The 12,818-nt window shown below is 38.5% G+C and overlaps 1 protein-coding gene across 1 annotated transcript in view; it reads right to left on the reverse strand.

Annotated features, from left to right (window-relative positions):
* Positions 1–8,770: 8,770 nt before the first annotated feature.
* The window catches only part of LOC134822014 (uncharacterized), a 34,694-nt gene continuing 30,646 nt past the window's right edge, over positions 8,771–12,818 (reverse strand). The window contains exons 17-22 of the mRNA XM_063832843.1: positions 11,848–12,043; positions 11,531–11,701; positions 11,180–11,329; positions 10,765–10,998; positions 10,396–10,504; positions 8,771–8,965 (exon numbers count right to left, since the gene is read on the reverse strand). Coding sequence (XP_063688913.1) covers positions 8,872–8,965; positions 10,396–10,504; positions 10,765–10,998; positions 11,180–11,329; positions 11,531–11,701; positions 11,848–12,043 — 954 coding nt within the window. The 3' untranslated portion in view covers positions 8,771–8,871. The remainder of the gene's footprint in view (positions 8,966–10,395; positions 10,505–10,764; positions 10,999–11,179; positions 11,330–11,530; positions 11,702–11,847; positions 12,044–12,818) is intronic.

A 12,818-nucleotide genomic window follows, 5' to 3' on the forward strand; every position in this document is an offset into this window, starting at 1 on the left:
AAGCAAAGAGGTTAGTCACAGGTTAACAGTAGTCAATAAGCAAGGTTTAGAGTCGATTATTTAATTCAAATGAAAACATGGAGCTAGGTTGATGAACAATGTAATGAACATAGTGAAAGGGCTTTCTTTATCTTGTATATAATACAGTTTTAGCCGTAAATCGAAAATCAGTACAGCCAATGCTGTATCATATTTAGTGGTGCTAAATTTAAGGGGGCCTGGGGTGGTGAATTTAAATTTAGACTAAAGTTATTTTTCAGTAGCTGAGGTTGTCAATGAATGGACAAATAACTTAACCTGGTCAGCAGGCTCACTTCTTATTGACGTTAAATCAGCATCCAGGAGCATGCGCATTGCTGGAAAAATTGTTTAAAAATTGTTTTGTGTTGGTCAAAAATTCTATCGTGCCACGTTTTCAGAAGCTGTGGAGTTAAATCACATTTTTTTATTCAAATACAATCCAATAATTTTTTCAGTAGCACCTGCCTTTAGCTTTGTAACAAAGGAGGTTCAGTAAGGTTCTGAAGTTTGTGATGTGAGATATTCACTACAATAACTATAACTACAGGACAAATTCTTCATTTTAAATTAATATCTATATTCTATACCCTGCAACTCATACAACAAATCATAGCGAAAGACAATTATGGTTCACAATGCAAATAATAATGGGCATAATTTTAATTTTTCTAAGTATAGGTCGTAAAGGTTAACAATATGTAGCCAGACTCTTTTACCAATCACTTAGAATACTTTTGAAAGTACTTAACTTTACTTTAATTCACTTTAAGTATAAGTAAAGAGGACAGCAAACTGAAAAACGTTATTGTGATCTTATTTCTTCGTGCAAAATCACAGTTGCCCTGGTTAGAGTAACTTTTGTTTTGTTGGTTAATAACCTACGAGTATCACTTCAAAATCAAGCAATTTGCTGTCCATTGTTAATCATTGATGGACTAAGATACTTACGCTATTGTGATTTTCACGGAGAAATACGTCAATAGCTGATAGCGTTTTTGAGCTTTTTATTCTCTTTCAAAAGTATTACATGTGAATTGTATAGTATCTAAAGTGCATATGGTATGAATGTGAACTCCACATCAATGAGAATACATGAAACATAGTATAATTAGTTATCGAATTGCACATCGAAAAGATGACCAAACACAGCGAAAATGAGTTTTAAATTGCAACAATAACATTCAAAACTATTAAGGTACTTTGCGTGAAAATATGACAGTATTTGTGTTAAAATATGACAGTATTTGTGTGAAAATATGACAGAGTTTTCTATGGCGCTCGATTTTAATACTATGGTGTAGATTTCGAAAATATGCGCGGCGCGCCTAAAATTTTTCTTTCCATTTAAAATAAAACTTTGTGGCCAAAATCATATTTATTTGTCCATTTACCATTGTCATACGTTGTATGACTCGCCGCGCACGGGTGCGCGGCTCCCCTGTATCGTTGAAACCCCTGTATCGTTATAACTCTAATCTCTATAGTGAGGCAACAGTGGTGGTTACCACGTGATACAAATATATACTACTGCCCTATCAGTGTGTGTATAAAATGAGTCTATTTTGCGCGCGCGACGCCAGTTATGTGTTAATTAATTACAGGCATAGCAACCAGTTTTCGGTGCTTGACGACTGATACACACGGATCAATCATCAATTTAATTGTTATTTTTGTAAAAGGAAGCTTAATAAATTACCGAGTGATAAAATTTAGCAAGTCAAACAAAATAAAATTATGATATCAGCTGATAAACTCGTGGCTGATTATTTAACAGTTAATCGACACTGAATGGTAAATATGGTGTCCGAATTGCACTGATTTTAGCCTTGAATCACGTAGTGACCCCCACTGTCGCAGCACTATAGAGTTTCAACTATACAGGGGAGCCGCGCACCCATGCGCGGCGGGTCATACAACGTATGACAATTCTAGCCCGAGTAGTGTTCGAAAGGCCGGCGCCCTGTTTTGACATACAGCTCTTGAGCCGGTATTCATTTTTTCTCTGAGCTAGCTAGTGTGTTTCAATTTATTGTTGGTGTTTTGTTTGTGTTTGTTTGTCCGTAGTAGGAATTTACTGTTTGTTTGAAGACTGGGCGCGGTAATGTCCCAAAGGGTTTGTAATTAACATCATGGATGCTGACTAGGAGGACTTCGCCGCTTCGACACGCCGCGCAAACTTGCATAATATACTGCATACTTGCTTCGCATCGAATCATTCTCAATATGCAATAGATTGACATTTGACACCGTCAATCAACAATTTTCGCTAAAAATGTTACACAGCGCTTGTTCGCCGCGCGTGCTTTTTTCGCGCAAATTTTTAGTTTTTGGCCTAATTCTTTCTCATTTTCAATTATTATCACATATATATAATAGTTATTATGGTATAATCGTAATCAGCTCATTGAGACGAAACTTTTAGTATTATTAAAAGCGCTTATGTGTTATGATCGCTTTTCTACCGCTTTTCCTTATACCACCCATGGCCTGGTTGGCAGGAATTAGAAAACGCTTATAAGCACTTTTTCAATGCTGCACCTAACTTGGTCGGAACGGGGTAGCGCCCGGAATTTAAAAGCGCTTATAAGCACCTTTTCAATGCTGCCCCTTACCCGGTCGGAACGCTCCTACTAAATCGCTCGCCCAAATTTTAAGAAAATTCTTGTGAGAAGGCCCTTTGGGTATGAAAGTTATCTGAATCAGTGTATTTTTGGACGCTGATTCCGAATCACCCCCCATGACGTAGGGTTAAAATACTTCCCTGGAGAGTTATTGGTAAAAAACCGTTTTGGTCATGTGACAGGCTAGTAAAATACTAATTCGATTGTTTAGGGCTCGGCTTAGAGTTAGGGTTGTGGTAAGGGTTACCGGTTATGGTTAGCTTCGGGGTTATGATTAGGGTTAGGGTTGGGATAAGGGTTTCCGGTTTATGTAAAACCGTTTTGTACGGCTGCAAAACCATAAAAACCAAATGCCAAAGTCACGTGACATTTTTGGGCGAGCGAATTAGTAAGAGCCCGGTCGGAACGGGGGAGTGCCCGGAATTAAAAAGGCGCTAATAAGCGATTTCTCAATTCCCTTAACCTGGTCGGAACTGGAAATCAGAGTGCCCGCTTATAAGTGCTTTTCTGTGCAACCTGGGGTGCACCGGCAAAGTTTGTCATACGTTGTATGACCCGCCGCGCACGAGTGCGCGGCTCCCCCTGTATCGTCGAAACTCTACACTATAGTGAAGCGACAGTGGGGGTCACCACGTGATACAAGGCAGAGTCAGGATTAAAAAGCGCTTATGATTGCTTTTCTACCGCTTTTCCTATCACCCATGGCCTGGTTGGCAATAATTATAAAGCGCTTATAAGCGCTTTTTCAATGCTGCCACTAACCTGGTCGGAACGGGGGAGTGCCCGGAATTAAAAAGCGCTTATAAGCGCTTTTTCAATGCTGCCCCTAACCTGGTCGGAACTGGAAATCAGAGTGCCCGCTTATAAGTGCTTTTCAATTTCTGAGCAACCTGGGGTGCACCGGCAGAGTCAGGATTTAAAAGCGCTTATGATCGCTTTTCTACTGCTTTTCCTATCACCCATGGCCTGGTTGGCAAGAATTAGAAAGCGCTTATAAGCACTTTTTCAATGCTGCCCCTAACCTGGTCGGAACGCGAACGGGGGAGTGCCCGGAATTAAAAAGCGCTTTCTCAATTCCCCTCAACCTGGTCGGAACTAGACTGGAGAGTGCCCACTCGTATGTGCTTTTCTGAGCAACCTGGAGTGCACCGGCAGAGTCAGGATTTAAAAGCGCTTATAGGCGCTTATGATCGCTTATCTACCGCTTTTCCCATCACCCATGGGCTGGTTGGCAGGAATTAGAAAGTGCTTATAATAAGCGTTTTTCAATGCTGCCCCTAACCTGGTCGGAACGGGGGAGTACCTGAAATTAGAAAGCGCTTATAAGGGAGAGTGCCAGGAATTAAAAAGCGCTTATAAGCTTAACGGGCGATACTCGTAAAATATTTGTTTCAAATATTACGGCGCGCGTCCTGGTAAGTTATAAATTTACAATTATAAGCACAAATCTAAACATCCGTTCACCTGGGGTGCACGGAATTTAAATGCGCTTATAAGCGCTTTTCTCGATGCCCCTAAACCTGTCATGCACTGGCGGGAGTCAGGATTTGAAAAGTGGTTATAAGCGCAGCGATTACAATCACTTTTTATTACTGGCATGGTTTTTACCGCTTTATCTATCATTTATCAACATGGATTTAAGCATAGTTGTTTGACTGGCGATCTAGAAGTAGAAGCCAAGCAAAAAGGCTAAGTGCACGGCGCGGCAAAGTTCTCCGACAATAATTGTCAGAAATTGTAAAGCGCTTGCAAGCGTTTATTTATATGTTGTTAAATCAAAGTCAACCAGGATCCCTGAAACTGTCAAATATCATAATCGCTTTCGAAACAATCCATCTGATCAAGCTGCCCTTTTTAACGAATATTTTTATGAGCAGTTTTCTCAAGAGAGCGATTATGGCATTGACATAGATTTTCGTGATGATTGTTTTTCAAGTCTTGTGTTTAGTAGAGAAGATGTTCTGTTGATTCTTAAAAAGTTAAATCCTAACAAGGCCCCTGGCCCTGATGGGATTCATGGGAGAGTCCTCAAAAACTGTGCCCAAAGCCTTGCATACCCACTTAGTGTTTTATTTAACCTGTCTTTCTCGAGCGGATGCATACCCCCTGATTGGAAGCTGGCACTTGTTATAGTACCAGTGCACAAAAAGGGCGATAAGTCTTCGGTTGAGAACTACAGGCCTATCTCGTTAACATCTCTTGTAATGAAAGTCTTTGAAAGGTGCATAAAGACTGCATTATACGCTGCATGTTCTGATCTGTTGGATGACCGACAACACGGTTTTGTTAATGAACGTTCATGCACAACCCAAATGATACCTTTCACGGACAATCTTGCACTTGCATTGAATAACAGGTCCAGGACTGATATAATATATTTTGATTTTGCGAAAGCTTTTGATAGCGTTTCGCATGACCTCATTTTAAGTAAATTAAAGAATATTTTTAATGTCGATGGACTAATGCTTAAATTTATTAAGTCCTATCTTAAGGGGCGACAACAACAAGTAGTGATAGGAGGCCAAACGTCTTCTTCTCTACCAGTTCGGTCTGGTGTCCCTCAAGAAACGTGCTGGATAACTTGCCATTCAATACCTTCTTTTATAAACTTTCTGGAAGTGATATTGACTTTGTGCCCTCTCAGTCAGATTTAGGAGTCGCAATAAACTCCAGGTTTAATTGGGGTGCACAATGTAAAGCGCTTGTTTCCAAAGCTACCTCTAGACTTGGACTACTTAAGAGAACATGTCATTTCACTACTGATAAAAGGCAGAAAAGATCGTTCTATTTAGCGTTAATTAGGTCTATATTTGAAAATTGTTCTGTCATATGGTCCCCTCAATCTGCAACTCATCTTCAACAGTTTGTTGCTATCCAAAAGAGGACTATTAAATGGATCAATGGTGAACCTTACTCCAGTTATAATGACGATAAACTTGCTACAGAGCAAAAGAAACTAAATATTCTCCCTGTTAAACAGAAGTTTATTTATAACGATCTTATGACCTTCTATAAAATAGTGAATAGCATAATTCCAGTTTCGCTCCCTACATATATAGTCCTATGCCGTCCAGAGGGCACCCGATACACTAGGCACAATGCTCAAATAATTGATATGTCGGATACTTCAACTTACATGAGTACCACTGTGCCCTGCTCGGATGCCTTCCGAAATAGCTTTTTTCATAGATCTATGCTGAAATGGAATAGTCTACCAGTATGTATCCGGCAGTCAGAGCGGATTTCTACTTTTAAGGCCAAACTGATCAAGTACCTCTGGGCTGCCGATACAGTCTGGCCAGATTAGCTCATTAGTCTTATCAGTCTCAGAAATTTGTTTTTGTTGGTTACAATTCTGTCCGTCCAATTTCCTATCTGCTTGTCCTTTTCTTTTTTCTTTATCAGTTGTGACGGAATTGTAATGAACAAAATCCTTATAATTATTTATGATATGTTTGATTTCTTGTTAATGTTTGTCATTCAAATTTGGTAGACGGCCCCAACGTTAATGTGGCTCTTGCTATGTGTTGGTTCAGCCGAATTAATTATTATATAATCAAGTTTATTTTTCTCGTTAGTTGTCATCAGGCCAAACATTAAGCAACTTATATTGCAGTACCATTTACCATTTAGTATATCAAAATATGTCATTGTAATTTTGCATGGCTGAAATGTAACGCTTGATTTATATATTATATAATGATCAATTGAATTTTCAAATAAAAAAAAAAAAATGGTGGCGGTTGTCCTGGTGGCAGTCGATGCGCGCTGAGTCATCAGTCATACACACTTCACATTCAGAACTTGCAAAAGAAAAGTATAGTATATGAAATTAAATTATTGCGCTGGGCCACGCTCAGCCTGTCAACGAGTATGACAGGCCTGTTCGTTCATGTCATTCCATGGAATCTCTAGTAGGGCTGAGCGAATCACGACGTCCGAAAAAAGTGCAGTGCTCATTTTACCTGGGGACCTCAGGCTATTATGTTCATAAACATATGAATAGAGATTCGGCGGAATGACAGGCTGAGCGCGGCCCAGTAACAAATAAGTTCCGACCAGGTTAAGGGGAATTCAGAAATCGCTTATAAGCGCTTTTTAATTCCGGGCACTCCCCCGTTCCGACCAAGTTAGGGGCAGCATTGAAAAAGCGCTTATAAGCGCTTTTAAATTCCGGGCACTACCCCGTTCCGACCAGGTTAGGGGCAGCATAGAAAAAGCGCTTATAAGCGCTTTTTAATTCCTGCTCACCTGGCCATGGATGATAGGAAAAGCGGTAAAAGCGGTAAAATAGCGATGAATTAGCCGTAATAAGCGATTTCTAAAAAAGCGATTATAATCGATTATAAGCGGTCATAAGATTAATATAGCGTTTTCCTGACTCAATTTTAAAAACGCTTACAAGCGCTTTGTTTGCGCTTTACAAACAGCTAAATTGCACCCCACTTATAAATGCTTATAATCGCTTATAAATGGTTCAAAAAAGCGCCTACGAATCGCTTATCCGGCCAACTGCTTATCCACCCGTTTTTGGCGCCAATTTTACTGGAAAATCGCTTTCAAATCGCTCAGCAGGACTTATGATCGCTTAAAAGCGCTTATAAGCGCTTTTAAATGTAAAAAAGCGCTTTTAAATGTAAAAAAGCGCTTTTTGAATTATGACATCAATTATAGTCGATTATAAGCGATTTTTTTTGAACCGTTTATAATCGTAAAAAGTCGATTGTAAACGGTTTAAAAAAAGCGCCGAGAGAAAGCGCCCAATAAGCGATTATTGGCGCCGATAATAAAATATTGTTTATGGAAACTTGCTTTATTATAGAAATGACTAGGCGGTCGAATGCTGTCGGAAACGAGGAAAAAGCAGATTCTTGAGCTAAAACAATAAAATGTAGAACGACTTTTCGATTTATTGTATAATTATACTTATAGCTATAGCAACTTTTTATTTCAATGATTTCATCAACTTCACTTTAAGAGAAATGGGCTTTTTCTAAATTTACTTCCGTTAAATTATTTGCATTTCGCTTTAATATTTTTATAATAAATCATAAATATTTATTTCGAAAACTGGTAAAAATATTTGCACTTATTAGGAGATATGACGCACGTTCTATCACAATAATAACAAAGATGGATAAATATATATACCACCAGCGGGCGCTTGTATAAAATTGAACTATAGACAAGATCGCCACTAATTGTTGTAACCATGGTAACACGTCACGTGTTCAATGTAAGCCAATCATTTTGGGCTGCGTCGTATATTATAGGGGCTGGAGATAAGCGATCCATACTGGCACTGCACATTCCTGGGCCGTGGGAATAATTAATGTAATGTCAGTGACGATGAACATCAATAATAGGGGGATTATAGTGCTGATCATGTGTATTGTGTAGTGTGTTATAATGACATGTGCAGTAATGTGTATCGATCATCATAAAGATGGTGCACGTGGATTGCTGTATCATCAGCTGGCAGCCCTGCCGGACACAAAAATAAAATATATATCTCCGGGCTATATTATTATATCGCCCGATGGTATAGCGGGCTCCCGCTATATCAGCAGGCTGTGAGAGCGGGCTGGGATATAATATCATGTCTTCTAACTAGCGGGCTGCACGGTCCTGCTGGCGAAAATATAGCCCGCTGGTGGATATAATATTAATATTGATATGCAGCTATACCAGATATATTTAAATATATTTTTTAATAGAAAATGATCGTATGAAATGATAAATAAGGCGTTTAGTTATTCTGTCCTGGCTCTTATTTGTGCTCTCAAAGAATCCATTCTTCTAACTGAGAAAGTTTAGTGGTAATCGGAGTTTGGGGCTCTATTTTCCATGAAGTTTTGGGAGTCAATCTTGCCTTGAACTTAGCATAATTTTTTAGTGTTGACAATTGATAAATTTCCGCTTTGGGAGTTTGTTTTAGAGTTTGTTTTCTCTTGAATTTTACAACATCACTCTGTGGTGGGGGCGTGGGTGTTATCTTTCCTCGGCCTCTGATCTAGAGGAGAAGCGGACCTTTTTCCGGAGACATACGAACTTGAATGCCACTGCATCTTTTATCTCTGTCTGAGCATTGACAAAACTTTTTGGTCAAGTCGATCTATTGGGATTGTTAGTGTTAGTTTCTTGAGCTGCCACTGTATCTTTTATCTTTGTCTGAGCATTGAACTTCTCGGTATAATTGATTTCTGGACTGTTAGACATTAGTGTTAGATTATTGAGCTTCAAGGAACTCTAAATTGCTGGGAACTGGGTCGCCCGGAGGAGTTAAATCGTGCCCTGACTGGTCTCCAAGTGGAAAGTGGGAGCTGAAATGATAACCTGATCAATAAAACAAAATGAACGCCGGGTCGAATATGTAAAAATCACATAAGCTGATTAGAATTCTTAAGCAAGGAAAATTATTCGTTAAACTGACTTTTAAGTTTTAACACTCATCTTATTTGAATATGATAAATACACAATATATTATCTTGAATGTGATTGTGAAAATGATCTTTGCTAGAAACATAGCCTACCTGGGTGGTGGTTATTTTCCCGGTGTTTATTTTCCCGTTTTTTAACCATATTTGGGCAAAAACGACATATTTGTGCCCATATTTGATAAAAACGTGCAAATAAACTCCGGGTAAATAACCACTAAGGTACTCAGCAGGGCTTATTTTGCAGTGAGCCACTCTAAAGTACTAAAATATCAATGAACTAGTGTAGCTCGTGCCTAAGGCCGGGACTTCACTACATTGCAGTTGAAATGCAAAAGACCAAACCTGCCTATAACACGCATGACATTGTCGTATGTGACCGCAATGAGTGCCCCCCTCCCCCCCCCCCCCTTTAATAAGCTTATAGTATTACATAACAGTGAATCTTTGGGCTAACCTAATAATGATTCATGTACCAACGCTGCATATTCAGTAATGGGAGAGTGAGCGAGGAGGGAGAAAAAGTGAGCCCTTTTATGTCATATTTGATATTTGTGTTACAAAACCATCAATTAATCCACTTACCACCGGCCGATTAAAAAATTGCTTATAATTGGCTTCATCAGATCTTTTTCGAAACTTTAAGGAAAAAAATCGCTTCCATGACTCTAACCGTTTACTTGATATTAAACCGCTCGGAAATTACACGCGCACACACATAGAGACAGACACACAGACAGACACATATTCTGAGATTATTATTCAGATAGAATTGCTGCAAAAGGGCTTATATGTCTTAAAGGCTAAAGCCATTATCATTTATCATATTACCAGCTATTGTGAATTTCAAAAGGGCTTATTATATCTTACAGTTAATTCGTTTTTAATTCATATAGATCTGCCTCCAGAGAAGTTTGATGGCATCAATGTCATCAAAATGTGTAATGATCTAATTAACATAATCACCATTGACAAACAGATTTGAGCCAAATCGAGTGAAAATTGATACTGCTAATTAAAAACATTAATATCTCATAACTGTATTTTTTGAGATAAGCCCTTTTTGTATGTTACTGACAATTATTGTGGTTTATCCCAATTGCTTTAAGACGGTTTTTAAAAGAAAATAGAGCTTTTAACTGCATGAATGGAGTAGATGTAACTGAAAAGAAATTGCAACCAAACATTTTAACACAATTTGGTAAATCAGTAAATACACTATAGAGTAAAGCTGCAAAATAGGAGTTGAACAAGGATTTAAAATAAACATGCTAAAAAGAGAAAACCAGGAAATTAATCTAAATAAATTATAAAACCTGCTACTGGGTTTATTTTTAGATTTCTTCCCAATGTTACGGAAGAAATACGACCACTTCTGGTAAATGTCCGGTTTGATTGCACAGTGAAAGATGAAAATCAGGACTCCTACGGAATAAAATCGTTTAAACAAATTTAGAAATGACATTACAGCATCAATAATAGCCGGTAGAAATGCAGTTCATTGTAATGCTGGTTGTGACAATTAAATTGGTTATACTGCCATGATAATTATGAAATGATAATGATTTCAAATCATAGATTTTTAAAAATTCATAACCTTTGGTTAACCACCTTCCTTGTGTTGTTGGATAATCATATGACTTTATGAGCGGGATATAAATACCTCATTTCATTTCATTCTATACCTTGCAGAGTATTGCAGACAGTAAACAGATAGTGGAATGCAATATTAGCGGGATGGTCGAACACCAGAAACCCCAGCACCCAGGCGAGACCCAAAACACACGACAAAGTACAAACAGCCTTCAACTTTGAGATTATTTTCTGTATTTCACTCTCGGAATGCTGGTATCTTCCTTTCTTGCAGATTTTGGCCATAACATAGATGAAGATACCCCAGTTAACAATACTCGATACACCTGTGGAATGTTATTAGCAAGTTATTAGTGTAATGTTCATGTTTAAATTAAGTAATTTATTCAGGAGATTGTAACAATAATTTAATTAGGTTTGTTAAACTGTTAGTGTTGCTATTCGAAATATTCCTCATAACCAATAAAATTGTCGCTATCAGTTCCCGTGAAATCTCTACAAACCTACCAATTGGAGCATAGAAAACGTAGTATTGCATTGGTATGGTGCTCTCGTTGGAATTCCGAAGCAGACAAACTGTCTCGTCAGTATAACTGTCATAAGATATTCCGACTGTTAAACCAACAATCAGTCCCGGTATCACAAATACCGATATCGCTGAAAGATATGAAACATTCATGAAACCTCCTACCTACCTATGTCACCTATGGGAATTGTGAAACTAACAAAAATCCCTTCTTACAACTCTAAAACTATTTCATTTCACTTAAAGTGACATAGTGACAAAGTGAAAAAGTGACAAATGTATCCTCTAAATTTCTAAGGCAAGGTCCTGAAGGATCGAACAACAAAATAAACCTGATTTCATTATAAATCTGGAGCTCCTAGCTTGAAGGATCCTGATGAAGAGCAACCAGAGATTGCAAGATTCCACCACAGTCCACATAAGCACAGTTAACCACAAGTAATGCAGAACTATAGCTATAGCTTTACAGAGGTGCTCGTTCATGCCATCATAATGTTTTGCTCCTGCGGTGAGTTACAAGTTAAGAACAATTTCTCATAACGATCACAGTTTCAGATCCTCCATTTATTGCTTCACATTGTTATGTTTCCACGTTGTTTAAAACTCGAAACGATAATTTCCACACCCCTCCCCAGTCCCCAACACTTACCTCCCAGGAAGAGGAGCATGGCAAGTAACATGGTTGTAGCCAGGCAGATGTGAATCTTGTTAGAAGGAGACCGTCTGATGTCCTTGAACCAAGTGAGGGCTATGAGAGTGAGCACTAGAGCAAGACACGACATTCCCCCGCACACGTAGGTTAGGTAGGATAGTATGCGGTCGTGCGGGGCGTCTAGTCCCTTGCCCTGGAGAGGAGGGGTTTTATTTAGTGATGATTTAGTTTGTTACTTTGAAACGTAGGCAGCTCAAGTTTAAATACATAGCGACAAATCAGTAAACAATCTTGTTCTTCTGCAAATCAGTAAAAAAATTATTATTTTTGGAGTTCCCCAGGGATCACTTTTTGGGGCCTATTCTTTTCATCCTTTATATCAAAGCTCTCCAGAAAATTGCGGCCAAATATGGTCTTGATATACAGCTCTATGCAGATGATTCTCAACTGTACATCTCATTTAAACCAAACCATGTGGTACAGTTGATTGATGTCCAAGACAGAACGAACAAATGTCTCGCAGAGATAAGAGCATGGATCGTGAACAACTACATGAAACTGAATGATACAAAGACAGAACTACTGTTGTTAGGAAAGAGCCATGTTCTAAAAAAGTGTGAACTCATTATCAGACTGCAATTTGGAAGCGCTGAAATTCTACCTACGGAGTGTAAAGGAGACAGCTGGAAGAGTCTGGGTGTCAAATTTGATGAAACTCTAAATATGGAAAGAACGATCAATAATGTCAAAAGGAAATGCAGCTGGACAATGATGAACTTAAGAACCATTGGTTGTTACCTGGATAAAGGCATTAAATTGATGCTGGTGAAACAACTGGTCATATCTAAATTAGACTACTGTAATTCTGTTTACATGAATCTACCCAAGACCACGGACTTGGTTCCCTTCTATAAGAAGGCCCACATACTCCCTATAGACCAACGAATCTTCTTTAAAGTTTTCATTTA

Source organism: Bolinopsis microptera, chromosome 10 (genome assembly GCF_026151205.1).
Source record: "Bolinopsis microptera isolate Bmic1 chromosome 10, MBARI_Bmic_1.0, whole genome shotgun sequence".
Classification (NCBI taxonomy): domain Eukaryota; kingdom Metazoa; phylum Ctenophora; class Tentaculata; order Lobata; family Bolinopsidae; genus Bolinopsis; species Bolinopsis microptera.